We start from the raw sequence: 20,175 nt of genomic DNA on the forward strand, positions 1-20,175 counted from the left end.
CGTTGAAAGAACATTCTTTGATATTTATTTTTTGAAGATAATCTCTTTCAAATGTTGGACGCGGCCACGTCTCTTTCTTTCGACTGGTATCTGGCGAATGACACGAGTGATGTTTCGCTCCAAGGCCTGAATCGAAGATTGACCGCTCAGACTTTGGACTTTACATATCGCCACAGGAATAAGTTCAACGGTGTGATATCACACGAGTTTGGTGACCAATCGATCGGCCAAAAACACGAAATTATCTGCTCACCGAAGTGTTCTTCTAAGGGGTTAGGGATAGTCAGAGGCACGAAAAAATGAGAATTTTCAGTATTTTTTTACTTTTAAATCGTGTTATTTTACAAAAGTAGTAATATGGCATGCTTATAGAATGTGTTGACTTAAAGTCACGAAAATTAAAACAAAAAAAATAATAATTTCCAAAGTTATAGTTGTTTGTGTTGACCCAGTTCCAAAAAAAGGTACTTGCGGTGACAATCATATGTAAGTCCTTGAAGATTCGTCTAAAATCAATCGGATAAAAAACATTAGTTTTATAAATAGATAAACTCAGGCCCGATCGAAGGATTTTTATTCTCAAAATTTAATTTAACTTTTGAAAAAAAAAATTCCTTCGATCAGGCTCGAGTTTACGGAGGCTGCTATATATATTTCTGGCCTAGGCAACACTAAGTGTTAAATTAAAATAATTAGAGCTGGGGGAGAGACAGGTGTAAAAAAAAAATGGCGCATCTTGGTGACATTGATCCTGATTCTCCTGGTGGTCTGAAAAAAAAAAATCAAAAGAAATTCATAATCAGTAAGAATGCTGTTATAGTCCCAACCTCAGGGAATACGAAAATTTTTTTTTTTTTGAAAAATGCCGACTGCCTGAAAATACAAATCATTTTTACGCTTTTTTGAAATTCCTGAATTTTTTAAAATACAGTAATACCCTTCGACTTACGCTACCCCCGTTTTACGCGAATTCGAAGATACGCGGTTTTCATTTCGGATTGCCGCGCGCATCGGCCTCTCAGTTCCGCCCAATCAGCGTTCAATTTGCGACAGGCTTTAAACGTGTTCCGCGTGAAATTGTTTTAAGCGCGCAGCGCGGTTTTACTTTATATTTCTAATTATGTCGTCTAAAGAACGAAAAATGAGTCATTTGAGCCTAACAACAAGAAAAGAAAAACACTTTGTCTTTGGAGCGTAAACCTGAATATAATTAAAGACTTTGAAGCAAAAATGAAAATTTGCGGACTGGTTAAAGAAATTTGACCTACCGGAATCAACAGTCCGAACGAGTCGGGTAAAGGTAAAAAGAAAATTATGACCGCTTCAGTGAAAGAAAGGGCTCAATCTTTTGAGATTCAAGTATCATCCGTAAAGCGTCACGGTATTATCGCACAGATGGAAACATTGGCTACAGTCATAGTGGCGATAATCAAGTAAGAGTGAAAAAATCGGTCCTGTCGATCAAAATACAGGCTTCCTCACAAAGCAGATTTTTGAAACTACAAAGAAGAAGCTGGGGAGGCAGGCGCGAAAATGAAGTGTTTAAAGCTAGTGAACGGCTGGTTCAGCCGATTTAAGAGTCGTTGTAATTGGCATAGCATCGCAGAGAGCGGAGAAGCGGCAAAGCGCTGATAAAGAATCTGCATCTCTATCCAGAAAAATTCAAAATAATGATAGATGAAGGTGGCTACACTAGTCGAAACTATTTCAACGCATGGGTAGAAACAGGTCTTTTTGGAAGAAAAATGTCCCTAAAAGAACTTTATTGCCGAAGAGAAAACTTTCCAGGTTTTAAAGCCGCTGGTGATCGATTAACAGTGATGGTTATAAAGCGAATGCAGCTGGAGATTGTAAGTTAAAACCTCTCTTAGTTTATCGCTCAGAAAATCCAAGAGCCTTGAAAAATAAATCTAAAGCTGGTTTGCCTGTCATTTTGGAAGTCTAATGCAAAGCTTGGGTGATGCTTCTCTTTTGAAGACTGGTTTGGGCCATCATTTTATTCCTCCTGAAGTCGAACGCTACTGCCGATTAAAAGAAATCCCATTTAAAAGTGATGCTACTAATTGACAATGCGCCAGGTCATCCTCCCGCACTTACTAATTAATTTCCGATCCACATTATTGGAAGTTGCATTTTTACAATTCAAACACTACCAGCTTGCTTTCAACCAATGGACCAGGGAGTCAATTTAAACATTTAAAGCTTACTACATCATGGCGGTCATACCTGCACATCTACATTGAAGCTATGAGAGACAAAACAATGAGCTTTCTGTTCAAAAGACTTTTTGGAAGCAATTCAATGTTTTAGATGTTGTAGAATTATTGGACAATCTTGGAATGAGGTTTCACAAAAACTCTCAATGGTGTCTGGAAAAAACTGTGTCCATTTTTCACTTCGAAACTCAAGGAGAAACCATTTCAGATCCCGAACAAATCGATAGCATATAGAAGAAGTGGTCGATATCGCCAAGCAACCAACTTTAGAGGTCGATAATGATGACGTTCAAGAATTGCTAGATTCACACAATCAAGAGCTAACAATTGTGAGGTTATAAAAAATGCGTAAGTATGGAGCAAGATATTGACCAAACTGATCTCGCTAGACCCAGTTGAATCGGTAAATCAAATGACAATTGCAGAAAGCTTAACAGAAGGGCTCAATTCAATTGAAAAGAGGGTTAAGCAAATTTTAGAAAAATTGATTCTAATGAAGAACGCATTTCTACTACAAAGAGCAGGGATAAAAAATTACTGGTATGCTACGAGGAAGCTCTTTACGTGGAAAGAAGAAAAATTTAACTCGTCCAAACTTGCACTGTTAGAATTATATGAAGCCTTCTGACATCAAAATAACTTCGGTTTAGCTTTGCATTTTATTCACTTAACAATGTAATATTTTTATTATCCTACACTCTTTATTAAACATTTTTCTCTTCTAAATTATTGTTTTCTTTTAAACTCTGGTCCCGATTAAACAAACTTTATATGTATTTATATGCAACGTTGAACCCCGACTTACGCGAATTCGACTTATCGGCGTAAACTGCTCAGTTTACACCTATCGCGTAAGTCCGGGGAATATTCCACTGTATTAAAAACAAAAATTTTGACACGATGCTAGTAGGAACGATAAGGGATTATATAAAGAAGGTTCACACAAAATTTCAAGAAAATCGGTTGTATATAACTTGAGATAATGCCGGTACCGTGTATAAAAAAAGTAGTGTCGAGAAAAACGCGTTTAAAAAATTCGATACGGCCGAACCGGACTAGGTACTGCGCCATTAAAGCAACAGTAGCTCTTAAAATAATTTTAATTTTTAAAAATCCTTTGGAGGACATCTTAAGGGTCTAAACTTTAAATATATGAAAAAAAATCGAATTTTTCAAAATTCTAGAGCAGAATACCCCCTTAAGGGAGAAAAGGTCATGTGAAAAGTTTCATATCGATATCTCAAAAATTGTTTTTTTTTTAATATATTTACTATATAACTAACATGTGTATATAGAGGCTTCCAGTCATCATTTTCTAATTCACATTTTTCTAATTCTCATCATTTTGATGAAATTTTACCATATTCAAAAAATCATCTATTTACACACAAACATACTTATTTTTGTGCTTGCCATTGTTGTTGTTGTTGTTGAGAACGTTTGTGCCGTATGCGTTGTTGACATGCAACTAATAGCAAACGGCGAACTTCAAACAAGCAAACAACACCGCCAGCCATGTGAGCGGGGAAGCGAGTGAATGAAGTAGCAGCAACAGCAACATCTACTAACAAACACTGGAAGCAATTCAAAATGTAAAAAAATGAGAAAAAATTGAAATGGCTTGTTCAGCGGTAAGTACAAGCTCTACAAAGCTAAGGAGATTCATTTAGTGTGCTTGCCGGAAGCGAGTGCAAAGATGCACAAGCTCACACATTCACACATACTATCGCATTCGCACACACGCTCGTATTCTTACACATTCGCATGTGTAGCAAAATTTTCGACAACGCAGCCTTGCAACAGTATGTGTGTGTATGTCAACATACCTTACAATAACAAAAAATTAAATTAAAAAATTTTAAAACTTTCAGTTTCTCCCTGTTGTGAGCGTCGACTTTTGAAGGCCAACTGAAACATGCTGGCGCTTGATTAAAGGCATTTGTTCAAAAATATTTTCATCGGTAAATGAAATGTTCATTAAAAGTCTGAAATAACGGGAGCTTTTAACGTTGTAAAATAGAAATATTTTTATGAAAAAATTTATGTTTGAAGAGAGAGAGATGATTTTTAGTAGAAATAAGCGTCGTTCCCCCTGGAACCACGTTAGCATTCTTTCAGAGTTGCATTTCATTTTTCTTATTAAAAGGTTTACATTTGCACAACTGCGTCCAGGTCCCGCTTTTAGCTGTTTGCAGTTTGCCTTGCCCTCGAGCATGATGCTCATTAAATTGTTCACTTTTATTGAGTCAAGCAGGTTTTCTACGGTGGTGCGTTACCGTTGGCATTGCTCACATTGAAATAATATGTGTTCAGCGTCGTCTTCTGTGACGTCGTTTTATATACAAGGCGCCTCTTCGACTCTTCTCTTTCCAGGGAGGTACTTTTTGAAGTATCCGTGACCGGAGAGCAGTTGTGTTGTGTAGAAGTCGAATTCTCTAAATTTACGAACTTTCCATAAGTTTAGAACTCCTATAAGTCTGGCCACCCATCTGCCGCGACTCTTATTCTTCCATCTTCCTTTAGATTTCTTCGCGCTTTTTTGTGTATCGGGCTGTAGTTATTGCTACAGTGTCGGCCGCGTACCCAATTAAGTACGATTTGTCTTAAATGTCAAGTTTTAGTTTAGGGTCGTAGCTGATATTCCATAGGTCTGGGCATAAAATGGATCTTTGTGCTGATCATGACGTAAACGTTATTTGTCGTGATCGCTCTCTGTAGTTTGGTACAGCAGTTTTCCATTAGTAAGGTAGTTCCCTCCTACAGCTCTGAGGTAGTCGGAGACACTAAAGTTTTATTCTAGAGCGCCGGTCATGTCCTCCCATTTAGCGCTGTTGAAGGCGTTTAGGATGTCCCAGATCGCCAGCAAAACAATTCTTTTGTATTTTGGTATCTACGCTGTGCGGCTTCTGTACTTTCAATGACGCATCTGATAGCTCTTAAAGTTGACCTGTTGAGTTTAAACCCATATTGTTTTTGGGAGAGTACTCCGTTATCGTTGATGACCGCTTCGAATTTAGATTTAAGAAGCCTTTAATAAAGCTTTAGCGCTGTACTGATATCGATAATTCTCGTTGTCTCACGGTCGAAGTCGAAACACAGATCTTAACTTCCACGAACTTTCTAAAGGAAACGTGCTTTTTATTTTTTTTTTTTTTTGTTTTCTGCAACCAGGGTATACAATTATTTGTGGTTGTTTTTGTTATAAAATTTCGGGGTCTGGGTCAAAAAAAAACATTCATTAGCTAAAGATATAAATTGAGTGATTTTAACTAAAAAAACGCTCATGTATATACATTTTGACAAAAATTGTAATTAAATTCTCGGGATAAATGAGGATTTGCTGAGTTGACAAGACAGTACTATGCCAGCTTGTTTGCAGGAGCTGCGCAAGTCAGTACACCTCAGTGGAGCGTTGCGATTTTTACAATGGATAAAAATATCGAACAAAGAATGTGTCTCAAATTTTGTATTTCTAAACAAACTTCGAGTGCGGAATTGACGAAATGAATGTTTGCTTACTGTGATTCAGTTTTATCAAAAAGCACAAGCCCACAAGTGGTACAAAGCTTTCAAAGACGGTCCAGAGATCGTTGAAGACATGCCTAGTTCTGGACGACCTTAGACCTATTCAACTGATGAATATATTAAAAAAGTGAGAGATATAGTGAAAGTCGTCTGACAGGTGTTAGAGAGATTACACATTCATGGAAAGTGAAGGTGATTTTCATTGCTTTATTCGATATTCTTCGTTTTGTGCGTCATGAATTTGTTCCGGAGGGTTAGACGGCCAATAAGTAGTTCTATTTAGCCGTATTGAGTGGTCTGCATGAGAACATCCGTCAGAAACGGCCAAAAATGTGGAAGAGTAATTCATGGATTTTACGCGATGATAACGCACCATCGCATCGAGCCGATCGATTGTGACCGAATTTAAAAACGTAATGAATACCATCGATCAATTACCGTATTCACCAGATTATGCCATGTGATTTTTTCTTGTTTCCCAAACAGAAATTGCCACTCCGTGAAACCCGTTTTCAGTCGATCGAAGAGATAATACAAAATTCGTTCAAGGAGTTGAATGCCAATCCAAAAAGTGCTTATGAAAAGTGTTTCGAGGACTGAAAAAATCGTTCGCATAAGTGTATGACATCTGGTGGGGTTGAAGGCGACAAAATAAATATTGATGAATAACTTAATAATTTGTAATAATATATAATAATATATAATAAATTTAAAATTTTGTATCACAATTACATATGTGTATCAACTTTTATGAAGACAACAATTATTATTTAATTACTTTAATAAAATGTTTTTGGTTTTTAATTATTCAGGTCCGTATTTATAGGTATATAGGTCTTTATAAGAGGCATATTTCAGGTCTTTGTATTATATATTTTTTAACGAAAATTTAATTTAAAATAATTATTGAACTTCCTAAAGTTTGCAATTTATAATTGAAGTAATAACTTTTATATATTATATTTATTCTAAATCTAATATATTAATTAATGGAAATAAGATTTTTTTGTTTTAATATTTTCGGATCAGTGCCCGGACTTCCTTTACAATGAGCAGTCGAATCGAAGATATTGAAGCTGAGAAAACAACTAACTCGTTAGTAACAACGGATTGAGATACCTTGCTAATTATTTTCCCAGAGGCAAACTGTTCCAATAACCAAGCTCACTTTTGACTTTCCAACGCATCAACAACCTGGTTGTCAGAGAGGACCAAAAACGACGCAGCTCAGAACTCATAATAATCGTTGGTTATATGTTTACATGTCATTAAATTGAAGAGAATTAAGAAACTCCTATTTCCTGGTACTGTTTACTTTTCTTAACAATAAGAGACTATGCAGAATTTTTACGATTTTATCCAACAAAAATATATTACACCTTGCACCTATAAATTATTTGTAAAAAATATTACTTTCTATATATAAATATATGTTACATACTTAAAAACCAGTTAAATTTGTTGTCTTTTATTTATTTTGGTAATGCGCGCAGTTGCTTCTTACAATGCTTCAATATACTTATTTTTAATGCAATTGCTGTTGCTGTTTGTTGTGCTTTCGCTTTGACCAGAACCATTTCCATTTCCGTTTCCGTTTGACAGCAAAAGAAGTTCAGCGTCAAGCAGTGATTGCAGCAAAAAAAGTTGTGGCAATGAATGGCTGCTAAAACTATTTAGTATTTCAAATGCTTCCTTGCTTTCAAGCTCGCTTGCTTCGTTTGTTGAGCAGCCAAAAAAGTCAGTTTTTTCCCGCGCCACTTTTCCTTGCTTTTGGACACTAACTTCTGACGTTTGAGTTTAAATTTTATTTTTATTTTCGTTGCAATTCATTTTGTCGCTTTATTTTATTGTTGATTTTTCGCTTTGAGTGCTTTTTCGGCATTAGAAAACATTAAAAAATCATTAGAAGTATCTAAACAGCTATTTTCTATTTCCTTTGTTTCCTTTGTAGAAATGCAATTTTTATTTTAAATTTTCCTTTTAAATTTTAGAATTAATTTTTATTCTTATGTTTATTTAAATTTTATATTTTTAATCTAAATTAAATTTTATATTTTTCCAAAAATTTTAAATTAAATTTTTCATAAAACTTCAAATTAATTTTTTTTTAATTTTCTTTTCTAAGATCGGAAGAGCACACGTCTTTCATAAAATTTCAAATTAATTTTTTTTTGACTTTCTTTTCTATTTTTTATTATTTTATAAATTTTTCATAAAATTTCAAATTAATTTTTTTTTAAATTTTCTTTTCTATTTTTTATTTTTTATATTATATTTATTTTGATTATTTTATACATTTTATTTAATATTTTTTTTAATTTTATATTTTTATTTCAATTTTTTTTTTAATTTTTCTTTTTACAATTTTTTAATTTTTTTATTTTAATTTATTTACAATTTCTATGTTAAATTTAAAGTTTAGTTTTGCATTAATTTAAATTTTTTATCCTAATCTCAAAATTTTTTGTAATGTTATATTTTTATTTTAAATTTTCATTTTTTTTAAATTTATTTTTTAATTTTATGTTTATTTTCTAAATAATTAAATTTTGAATTTAATTTTTTCCCAAGTAATATTTACATTTCATATTTTTATTGTAATTTTTTCCAATTTTCTTTTTGGGTTTAAAAATTTCTTTTTTAATTTTTCTTAAAATTTTTGTAATTTCATACTTTTGTTTTAATTTTTTCTAAATTTTTATTAGCTTTTTAGTCTTATATTTTTTTTTCAAATAATTTTATTTTAAATATCATTTTTCCCAATTTTATCATTTCAAATTATTTCATAGGCGCTTTTTAAATTTTAAGTTCAATATAGTATTTAATTTGTTTTCTGTTTTTTTAGATATAATTTTTTCGCAAATTTCTAATTTTAAACTAAATTTTGTATCTTTTTCTCTAATTTTTTTGTAATAGTATATGTATTTTCATTTTATTTTTTCATATTTTTTTATTTAAATTTAAATTTACTTAAAATTTAATTTTTATTTTCCAAAGAATTAAATTTTGAATTTATTTTTTACCCTAGTAATATTTACATTTTTTATTTTAATTTTTTCCAATTTGTTATTCAAATTTTAATTTAAAGTTTGTGTTTTATTTGTTTTCAATTTTTTAAATATCATATTTGTTAAAATTTTTATTTTCAATTTCCTTTGCTAATTTTAATTTTATTTATTTTTATTATTCTTATTTTTTATTTATGTCTTGTTTTTTTAATAGCATATTTTTATTTTATATATTTTTTATTTTTTTTTAGTTTTATTTTCTTTATTTCTTTCCATTTTTTGAAAAAATTTATTCCTAATTTTTATTTTCACTATTCTCTTACATTTTCATTAAAGTTCTCTTTATATTTTTCCCCTATTTTTTATTTTATTTATTTATTTTAATATTTCCATAATTGTTATTTCCAATTTTATTTTAAATAGTAGTTTTTTTTATTTTTACTAAACACATTTTTTCATTAAAGATTTAAATTTTTTTTTTGAAATTTTTATTTAGATTTTTTCATCTATTTTTTATATACAAATATTTCGTATATGTTTTTCTTAATTTTAAATTTATTTAAAAAGTTTTATTTTAATATTTCCATAATTTTTATTTCCCATTTAATTGAATTTAACATTTTAAATTTATTTACTTTAATTTAATTATAGCCATTTTTTTCTAATTTTAAATTTTAATTTTTATGTTTTATATTTACTTTTTCTTGTCTTTTTTATTTTCAATTTTGCACTTTAATTGCAATTTATTTGATAATTTGCATTTAAAAGTTCATTTTTAATTTTATTTCCAATTTTCTATTTTAATATATGTATGTAGTATATATATTTTTAGATCGGAAGTTTTATTTAAATTTTAATTTTTTATAATATTTTTCTAATTTAATTAATTTCAAACCACGCCCCCTAATTATTTTTATTCAATAAAAATCATTTCCATTAAATGCACTCATTGCCATGCATGCACGCTGCTTATTAGAATTACTCACTCACACACACAGCACACACGCGGCGGCGTCCCACAAAAATCCAAATTTCAAATAGTCGCATTTGCACCAGGCACCCAGCATCGATAGCAGGTGGCTGCAAAAATTATTTTGTGGCCGCCAGTGCACCCTGCACCAGTACGCCTGCGCATATGCAGCATTTTGCGCCACCCAGTTACAGGCGGCAAACCATCGCTGCAGCAAATGCACCCTGTTGGGAGCGCCAGCGCATATGCTACGTTTACTTACCACTGATTTACTACTGATTTACCTGTTGTATGTGCCAAATGAGAAGTCATTTCGAGTTTTTGTTTAATTATTTATAAAAAAATTATATTTAATACTCATAATATTAATAATACATTGTATTTGCAATTATAATTCTATATTTATATATATATTTATATCTATGTATATAATTATATTATTTTATTACTATGCAAGTATGTAGCTTATTGTATATGTTTAGGTGTATGTGTGTATGTGTTTGCATAGCTATCAATTTAATACGTACAATACGCATACACAGCGGTATGACACCGTTAACGGTGCTAATTTACTTCGACCACAATTTGTTTGTTAATTTCGCTTTGTTTTGCTTTCGGATTTTTTGCATTTTTTTCATTTCCGCTTATTTGCTAGCTACAAATATAATTGTTTCGATTTACATATTTATGTATGCGTGTGTGAGTAATGGTTGCGGGTGTGTTTTCTTGTTGCATTTTTTATAAATAATTATTTCTAGCTTCGTTATTGTTGTTTGTATGTGTGTGTGTGTGTGTTTGTTGTGCGGTTTCATTTAAGGAGCACAAAAAATGACGCACAATTTCAATTAATGCGATAAAGTGGCTTTTTTGCTATTTTTTACATATAAATATGTATGTATATAATTATGTACATATGCATGTGTGCGTGTGTATGTGAAAATATAATAGCAAATTATAATTGTTATTGTGTTCGAATTGTATGCGCGCAGCAATTGTCGTGTTACATAACGGAAAATAGCTCATATACTTAATTGATTGTGGTGAAATCAATGCTTAATTTATAGGAATTAATAAAAGGTGATTTCTTACTTTAGTGCGTTGCTAAAAAATACAAATTAAATACGAAGTAGAATAATTTATGCGTTTAAAACGCTTGGCTTACAAATGCTAAAGTCGGTTGGCTTCGTGTAGAAAAACTAATGCGCTTACAAAAAATATACATTATGCGTCAAATTATTGTAATTATTGAAAAAAATATGCATATATGCATATACATATACATATGCATGCATATATGTGTATACATATGCAGGTGTGTTTGTATATAATATATAATACAAAGGCTGAACCAAACGAATGAGAGCTTTAGTACCAAAACATTACTTCATTTAACCTAAATATTTTCATACTTATAAGCCTAAAAAATAATAAAAATACGATAAACTTATGTAAATTCGCTTAAATTACAGCTACAATAAATTTATACAAAATATTTTTAATAGAAAAATCTTATAATCAAATAAACTCGCGTAATTAAATTTTGTTTAATTTTTTGAGTGTCATAAATATGCGAAATTTTCGCGAAATAAAATACTTTTAGTTAGCGATTGCTGCTAAAAATTCGTTGAGTGCATAAATTTTGCGTTTTTTGTTGTAATAAATGCATACATGATTGACAATATTGGAATAGAACGTAATAACGACAGGCACAACTTGTTTTGATTTTGTGTTTAAAATTTGTACATTGTTTTCAAAAATGCAACAAATTTGTAAAAAATAATATAAATTCAATTTTGTGAGCGCAGATTACAAAATATATCATATTTTTGTTAGATTATCATTTCATTAACACATTGTTTAACATAATAATACCAAAAAATCATGAAGAACAGCACCAGAGACATGTTGCACAAAATTGTTGACTTAAAGTTTTCAATTGATTATTATAAACATTCATAAAATTTTATATTTTGTTAAATGTTGCTGGCATGTTGCGCAACATTGTTGCTAGATGTTGAGTTTTAAAATGTTGTAGGCAATAATTTAACTTCAGATTTTAACTTTTTAGCATGAATTTGGCGTAATTTTAAAATGTTGCAGACATGTTGCGCAACATTGTTGCTAAGAGTTGAACTTTTAAATTTTGTAGAAAATAGGTTAATTTTAGTTTTGAATATTCTAGTGTGAAGTTGGCGTAATTTTAAAATGTTACTGGCATGTTGCGCAACATTGTTGCTAAGATTTGAACTTTTAAATTTTGTAGAAAATAGGTTAATTTTAGTTTTGAATATTTTAAATAATTTTAAAATGTTGGTGACATGTTGCGCAACATTGTTGCTAAGTGTTGCCTTTTTAAATGTTTCAGACAATAATTTAATTTTCTATTTGAACATTTTAGCATGAGATGTTGCTGGCATGTTGCGCAATATTGTTGCTAATTGTTGAAATTTTCAAATCTTTTTGGCAATAATGCAATTTTAAATTTAAACATTTTAGCATGAGAATAATATAATTGTAAAATGTTGCTGGCATGTTGCGCAACATTGTTGCTAAATGTTGAAATTTTCAAATCTTTTTGGCAGTAATTCAATTTTAAATTTGAACATTTTAGCATGAAGTTGGCATAATTTTAAAATGTTGCAGGCATGTTGCGCAACATTGTTGCTAAGTGTTGAACTTTTAAAATGTTGAGACATTTATTTAATTTTCGTTTTAACCACTCTAGGATGAAAACAGCATACTTATAAAATGTTGCTAGCAACATGTTGTATACACAAAAGTTGAAAATTTAAGTACTCTTTCAGTTATCCTGGTTTCTTGAAATACTCTGTAAAACTTTAAAGCGTTTAAGGAAAAATTAAAAAAAATTCTCAAAGTTATATGTACTATAAGTCTAAAAAATGTATAGTGAACAATATTTTAAATTACAATAAAAAAATATTTGGTGCTTTCAAAATTTTTTTAACACATCACTCATGGCAACCCTACTTACTTTACCACACTGAGCACTGCCGCCAGCAACATTTTTTCAATTAATGCATAATGCATGCTACTTCTTTTGATTTCAACTTTTTGCAAACAATTGGAACGCATTGTAACTAATTTACTGGCTTTATAGGTAAATTATTGTAATTAATTTGAACAAAAAATTATTCTAAGCGACCCAACTGGAAATTGTATGCTATGGCCAAAAAATTATTCGGTTAGTGAATTGCTAGAAAATCATTCTCAAATTGAGTGCAAGAAGCGACTGTATGCTGAAGCAACATTTTTTTGTGATTTTTCGAGTTTAATTATATTTGTATAAGATGTTTAGGTTATGTTGAGTTAGAGTGATTTTAAGCAGGTTTTTGTTAAGGTTGCTGAAAAAATTACATAATTATTCTAAAATGTAGGCAAAATTATATGGGATTTCATTTAATCAAAATTTCAAAAGTCAAGATTTGTGATTTTTCTGCAAAAATTTATATCACACAAATACTCTACTTTTCTGATTTCTCAATAAATTTTAGCGAATGAGATAGCTTTTTGTCAAAATTCTTAAGAAATCGACATGAAATAGCAAAAAAAAATCATTAACAAATTGTGAGAAAATAATTTTCCGTTTTTTTCCGGAACAAAAAAAAAAACAAAATAAATAAATTTAAAACAAAATTCAAAAATTGTGAGTAAATTATTTTTTGCATTTTTAAATAAAAAAATAAGTAAAAAATTAAAAATAAATAATTTATCGAATAATAGAAAATAAAAAAAAATGATTAATAAATTGTAAGAAAATATTTTTTTTTTAACAAAATTACAATAAATTTAAGTTAAGAAAGAAAGAAAAAATAAATAAAAAATAAAAAATATTAAAAAATTAAGAGAAATAATTTTTTGCAGTTTTAAAACAAAAAAAAAATACATATGAAATATTCAAAATTAAGAAAACTAATTTTTCGAATTTTCAAAAAAAAAAAGAAATAAAATAATTAATTAAAAAATTAAGAGTAAATAATTTTGCCATTAATAAAATAATAATACTACACTACAGCGATTATTTCCAGTTGGGTTCTCAAGGGTATCTTTTATAGTGCTGTTGTTAAGCTTCTTCTGCATGCATGCGTATGTAAGTGTGTTTATATGTATGTTTGCTTGCTATATACAATTTTAATTAATTTTTTTCCGTTTTTTTTCTATTTTTATGCTATGCTTGCTTGTTTTTTATATGAATTTTTAATAAATTACAATTTTAATTCAAATTAGCTGCAGGATTTCGGCATAATTATGCTATTTGTTTGTGTTAACGGTAATTGCTGTTGCTTATTTTTACATAATAAAAATTCTACACATACAATTTGCATTATACAACGCCAGCAATACATTGCAGGCTATGTACTGATCAGCAATAAATTGCACCACCAACAGATGCAATCTAAAATATTTACAGTTATTTTCCTGCTTGTTCACTGTCTGTATGTATGCGTTTTTTCAATTATGATGTCGAAAAAAAATTATTAAAATAACATTAATTTACATTTTAAAAAATTTTCTGTTGTTATGTTATTTACTTTTTTTTAAATATGCATATTTTTGAAAATGCTTGCCAGTTTATTATACATCGCTTTGCTGTTGTAATATTTACGCATGAGTAATTACATACAATTTAGCGGCATATAGTATATATATAATGCATGTACAATACTATATATAATGCGTGTATATATAATGTTTTATATAATGCATGTTATGTATGTTTGAGTGTATTTTACATATAGCAATCTGTTAGCTTAAAAATCATTTCGCTTAAATATTGTACATTTCTTCAAATCACGCCATCGATCGGAGCTCGCTTTACTTCTCTTCCATTACACTAATTCATTACAAGTATTTGCTTAATTACTTCAATTAGTTACATACATGCCTATGTACTAGCACTAAAACATTTTTCTTAGCTTAACACTTACTCTAAATATACATATACATACATATATACATATATGTATATATAATATATCATACTATTCTTCAGTTTTACACATTTCGTCTATAATTTGAAAATTTCGCTTAAAATATAAAGTTAAACTTTACTAATTTAGTTGCTCGTTTTCATTATCGCTTGTTTTCTTTGTTTTTCTTTTTCCTTTTTTTGTTTTTTTTCCTTCTTTTTACAAATATATACCTAGCTAAGAATGTACATATCGCTACTGTACTTACAATTAAATAGTAAAAAAATATGTAAAAAAAAATTGCAGCTTTTTTAAGTTTAGAAATTTTGTTGTTGTTAAGGGCGTATGGCAAAAAATAGGCGAAAGGCGTAAGAAACACCTTCCGACATAAGCCAATAGTAGGCAAATATCGGCGTTATATATGCTAGCCAAAGTTCATTGCACCAAATTTCAGCTGCAATCTTAATTTTCGCTTCTAGCCGACAGCATATCCTGCTTACAGCTTTCACAGCTACAAAGCTTTTTCTGCACTTCCGCTCGATTTCGCTCTTTATGCTTTCGCTCGCTGTGCAAAGTGCGCCAATTTTAAGTGTTTCCTTCATTTCTTTTTTGTTTTTCTAATTCATTGTTGCCCAATTAAAAATGTTTGTTGTAGTTAAAATTGAAAATGGCTAAGGCAACAAAAACAACAAAGCATACGACGAGAGACGAAGCAAAAAAGTTGTACTAATTTGTTCTTTGAAATTGTGCACTACTACTTTTGAAGCATGAAAGTCCTTTTAGTTGCATTTCTTCATTCTTATTTTTCTTCTTCTACTTCTTCTCGAATTTCCATTATTGCATTTTCATGTTTTCTAAAAGTGTTGTTCTCTGTTTTTTCGTTTTTCGTTTTTTGTTTTTCTTTTGTCTTGCTATTTGTAATTTTCTGTGTAATTTACTAAACTCTACATCAGTCGTTTGGCACACAAGTCGTCACGCGATTGGCCACACTTCATGTGCGAGGTGGTGAATTCGAGTGGTGTGTTGCATTGAGGGTAATTTTGTGTAAGTATTTACCGTTTGGTATATGGTGGTGTTACTGGTATTCAACATATATGAAACGTTTTGGGCGTCAGATGAGTTATAAGATGTGTATAAAGAGTTTAAAGCTTCTTCGATGTTGGAAAACTAGTTTGTAGAAATCTGTTTCTCTCAAAAATATGTGGACAGAAGAAGCAGGTGTTGACCAACAAAAGTTAAAATATTAAAATTATGCTGTTATGGATTTTAATTTTTTAAATTCAAAAAAAGTATTTTTTAGTGTTACGAATTTTAATTTTTCACCACACTATTTTGAATATTTCACCACGCTATTTTAATATTTCAGCATACTTTTTATCGGAATGAAAATGATAAAAAGTTATATAACTCAAACTTAGACCAATAGTTATAATCTGAGCTCAGACCTATTTTTTCACCACACTATTGACCAACCAAATTATGTTTTTATGAAGTTCTATCTTTTTAGATTCCATAAATTTATAGTGCTAGAAATTTTATTTAAATTTTTTCCCCACACTATTTTGAATATTTCAACACATTTTTGTTTTAGATAAAGATGATGAAAAGTTATGTAGCTCAAGCTCAGGTCAATATGAATTTTTCACCACACTGCTTTGAACATTTCACCATACCATTTTTTCCATGCTTGATGGTACTAACAACAATGGTTATCTGAGAGAGAGATGATGGAAAGTTATATAGATCAAGCTCAGACCAATATAAATTTTTCACCACACTGTTTTGAATATACAGCCATACATTTTATCGCATAGCTTGATGGTGTAAACTAAAATCATAAGCTTATTATCTGAGATGGAGATGATGGGAAATTATACACATAGCTCCAACTTAGACCAGTATGACTTTTTTCACCACACAATTCGGGATATTACACCATATCGCATGGTAAGGTTATTCATTATCTGAGATATGGGACATTTCACCACACGCATGATGATAGTTTCATAATGAGAACACAAACGGCTCAATTTATTTTCTAGGAAGAAGGGGATGGTAAGCTTGATAGCTTAAGCTCAGACTGATATATATTTTTTTCACCACTTATACAGTTCCAACTCAGACTAACATATTTTTCACCACATAATTTGTGTATTTTAGCACACCTTTTATCACAATGCCTCAACATGCTAGCAAAAAGTGGTGAATTTGTTTTTCTTTTCAGAGTTAATGAGAAATATAAAGACTTAAGGTCTGGCTAAAATGTTTTTGCGAACTTAGTGATTTTTTGAACTCAAGTACATTATTCAAAACTCACCGCAAAAGTAATTACTATCTGATTATGGTCTGCGTAATATTTTTAAAGAGCTTTGGTGAACTAGATACGGACTAAATATGCAATGAGTACAATTTTTATATTGAGTATTGAGTTCGAACTAGTCATGCAGGTCAGTATACTCAAAGATAAGCTTTGAAACTTTTCAGTTGAGCTTCAGTTGATATTAAGTCTACATTCACATGTTCACCCTCAGTTGAGTGCCATCGCAGCTGCAATGCAAGGCTAAAGGTGGGACTGTCGTCTGCCGCTGTATGCATACAACTCAACACAACCACCATCCGAATTCATCACACCCGCCAGAGGCGTCAGCAAACCGCGTACCTTTCTTTAGTTGATTTCCAATTATTCTCCAACTAACTATTGCATGCATACCTATCTATACATATACATATATACGAATACATACATATGTATGTACGTACTTACTTACATACACCTATACACTATGCTTTCGCACATTTACCATACATTTTCGTTGCTGCTCCACGCTGTCACTGCATATGGTTTATTATTATGAGCTGCCATTTTTTGCCGCAAACTTTTAGGTGGCGTCGTCGCTGTTGTCGTTGGTGTTGCTGTTGCTGTCGCCGCCATTGTTGTCGTGCAACTAAACTTCAGTGCCGTCCTCGCCCTCGTCGTCGAACAGTTGGCTGGTGCTGCCTTGGCCGCCGCGTGTCGCTGTCACCGACATCTTCTTCTTCGGCTTTGGTGGAGGGCGTGGCGGTATTTTCGCCACTTTCGTGGGTTCACCCGTCGACGCGTTGGTGCTGCTGGAAGTGTTTAGTGCGCTGCTGCCGCTGATGCTCGGCACAATTGTGAGACCGTTGTGATGTCGCGCGGTGCCATAAAGCGGCTCCGTGTCGGAGGTCGTTGTCATATGATGATTATGCATCAGTTCGTGTATGGGCTCGTAGATTTTCGCTGCAGTCGCGGCGGCCGCCGATGTGCTCGCGACACTTTTGTTCTGTTTTGTTGGCGTGTGTTGTTGTAGCTGCTGCGCTTGCTGTGCTTGCGGCTGTTGTTGCATAGCGGCCGATGCGCTCGATGACGCCACCGAAGTAAGGCTCGGCGTTGCCGGTAACGGGCGGTCGCGCATTGTGTAACGCGTCGATGTGGTAGCGCCACTACTCGCCTCCGGATGTACTTTGTGCAAGTTTAACGTCGAATTGCCGGCGGCTGTTGTGCGCAATCCGAGATTGTCGTACACGGGCTCCGCTTGGAGTTCGGCTGTGGTGGCGGTGCCAGTTTCGCTGGGATTTGGCGATGTGGGCGATTGGAATTCGCTCAGTTGTGTGGCATTTGTGGTGGATGTGGAGGGCGCCCAGCTGGGAACGCGCGGTTTGCGCGGTATCGTCATGTAGCCTTGCTTCATCACCACCGCTGTGGTGGGTGAGTACATAACGGGCGCTGGCAAGAACGGTGATTGCTGTTGGTGTGCGCCGCCATGCTGCTGCGGCGGCAGGTGGGCGTGTACATGTTGCTGTTGCAGCTGTTGACGATTGTTGGCCGCTGCGATGAGCGCCAAGTTGCGCGATTTCGGATGTTGTAGTGTCATGAAACCGTTCGGTGTGGCGGCAGCGATTGTTGTGGTGCCGTAGATGCCATGCGGTGTCATGTGCGCGTACACAGGACTGGTGAGCGGTGGTGAGCGTATGCCATAGATGATTTGTTCCGGTATGTTGCTGTGCGACGATTGCATGGAAGGTGAGGTGGGCGGCACACGTGCCGGGAAGGCGAGCAGATCGGGCGGCAGGCTGGTGCCGTAGGTGTCGTCGATATAGGTGTGGCGTACGCGTGGTGCGTTGGCATCCGACAGAGCGACTGAGTGGGTTTCATCGTCGCGCGGGTGATTGCCTGCAAAGAGGGAGCAAACGAGAGGAGCGTGTGAGTAAAAATATGAGTTAAGCGCAATAAATGGCAATTGACCTGACTAATTGAGAAACAAGTGCAATTGTTGAGTATTCTTTGTGAGCATTCTTTTATTGCATGCCACTGTTAGTGGCACCAATAAAAACAAAGAAGTTTTTCCAAAAAAAATAAAGTTTTAAAACAATTAGACTGCATTGATTGCAGCGCAAAACTTTTTCGCGCGCCAACGCGCTCAGCTATGCGCTCAATTAGAATACAAAAAATAATAAAAATTACAATAGAAAAACTACGCGATCCAGCAAATTCCTAACTGCTGCAGAAAATTGAAAAATTTCCAGCATGAACGGTTTATTTGGCGCGCGGCGAAGCCAACCGCTTGCGCAGCAAAAGCAATTAATCTTTTAGTTCCGCGCGACCGCCAACAACGCTGATTTTTTGAAAGCGCATTCCCTACAATATATCTACATATAGTATACGAGAATATGTTGTTTGCATGCATGTATGTGTTCATAGAAGCTACAGCGTTGTTATCGGATTGACCGAAAGTCCCAACTGACAGGCCGCAGTAAAATGAAGCTTCAATTTGTTCTAACATTTTAACTTTGCTGCCGCCCTCTTTTGAACCCTTCAACATAGGCTGTGAATTGAAAAATGTTATTTGAATTAAGGAATTCCAATTATTCACTGATTGCCTAAGCAATTGTGCCAATTTTCATATACATACTTGGAATATATTAACATGTTTCAAAGTTTTGAAATTTTTAGTAAGCTTATGAAGTTTAAAAGTATAAGCATTATAATTAAAACTTTATTTACACCAAGAACAAACACTAGAAAAACGCGATCAAAATTGCGCAAAGGGATACAAATTCAGATTAGCCGCTAAAGACTCAAAAAGTATGGGATTCTGTTTTCCATATGATTCGTGGTATTTCGAAATTTCAGAAAAGCTACTGCATTTTCATCTACACGTGGTAGTCTACATTATGATTATGATAAAACAAATTGTATACTTTGAGCGAATTCTGATAAATATTTAACTACCGTACGTATATTGTAACTACTTCTATTCTGAACAAAGAACAGAACTACTAACTATCCTCGACTATGGACACTTTCATTGAAGTTTTGGAAAACTGACATAAAATTTTGTAACATTATAAGTTGAAATGAATAGTAGCAATGCTCAAGATGCAAGCAAGAGATGAATTTAACTATAGAGACTTATGTGTACTGCTCGTTCATATACTGAGCTCAGGTCACTTTATTACTTAGACCTCATATTGGTTCAAATATGGCAGCCACCTATCAAAGTGGTATT

At 32.5% G+C, this 20,175-nt stretch overlaps 1 protein-coding gene and 1 long non-coding RNA gene across 2 annotated transcripts in view; one reads left to right on the forward strand and one right to left on the reverse strand.

Moving 5' to 3' along the window:
- The window catches only part of LOC120776065, a 105,964-nt gene extending 98,842 nt beyond the window's left edge, over positions 1-7,122 (forward strand). The window contains exon 3 of the long non-coding RNA XR_005705380.1: positions 6,771-7,122. This is a non-coding gene — a long non-coding RNA (uncharacterized LOC120776065). The remainder of the gene's footprint in view (positions 1-6,770) is intronic.
- A 10,331-nt stretch (positions 7,123-17,453) lies between these two features.
- LOC120774860 overlaps positions 17,454-20,175 on the reverse strand; it is a 169,655-nt gene continuing 166,933 nt past the window's right edge. The window contains exon 5 of the mRNA XM_040104688.1: positions 17,454-18,839. Within this exon, the coding sequence (XP_039960622.1) occupies positions 17,593-18,839 (1,247 nt within the window). The 3' untranslated portion in view covers positions 17,454-17,592. The remainder of the gene's footprint in view (positions 18,840-20,175) is intronic.

This window comes from Bactrocera tryoni, chromosome 4 (assembly GCF_016617805.1).
Source record: "Bactrocera tryoni isolate S06 chromosome 4, CSIRO_BtryS06_freeze2, whole genome shotgun sequence".
NCBI lineage: Eukaryota > Metazoa > Arthropoda > Insecta > Diptera > Tephritidae > Bactrocera > Bactrocera tryoni.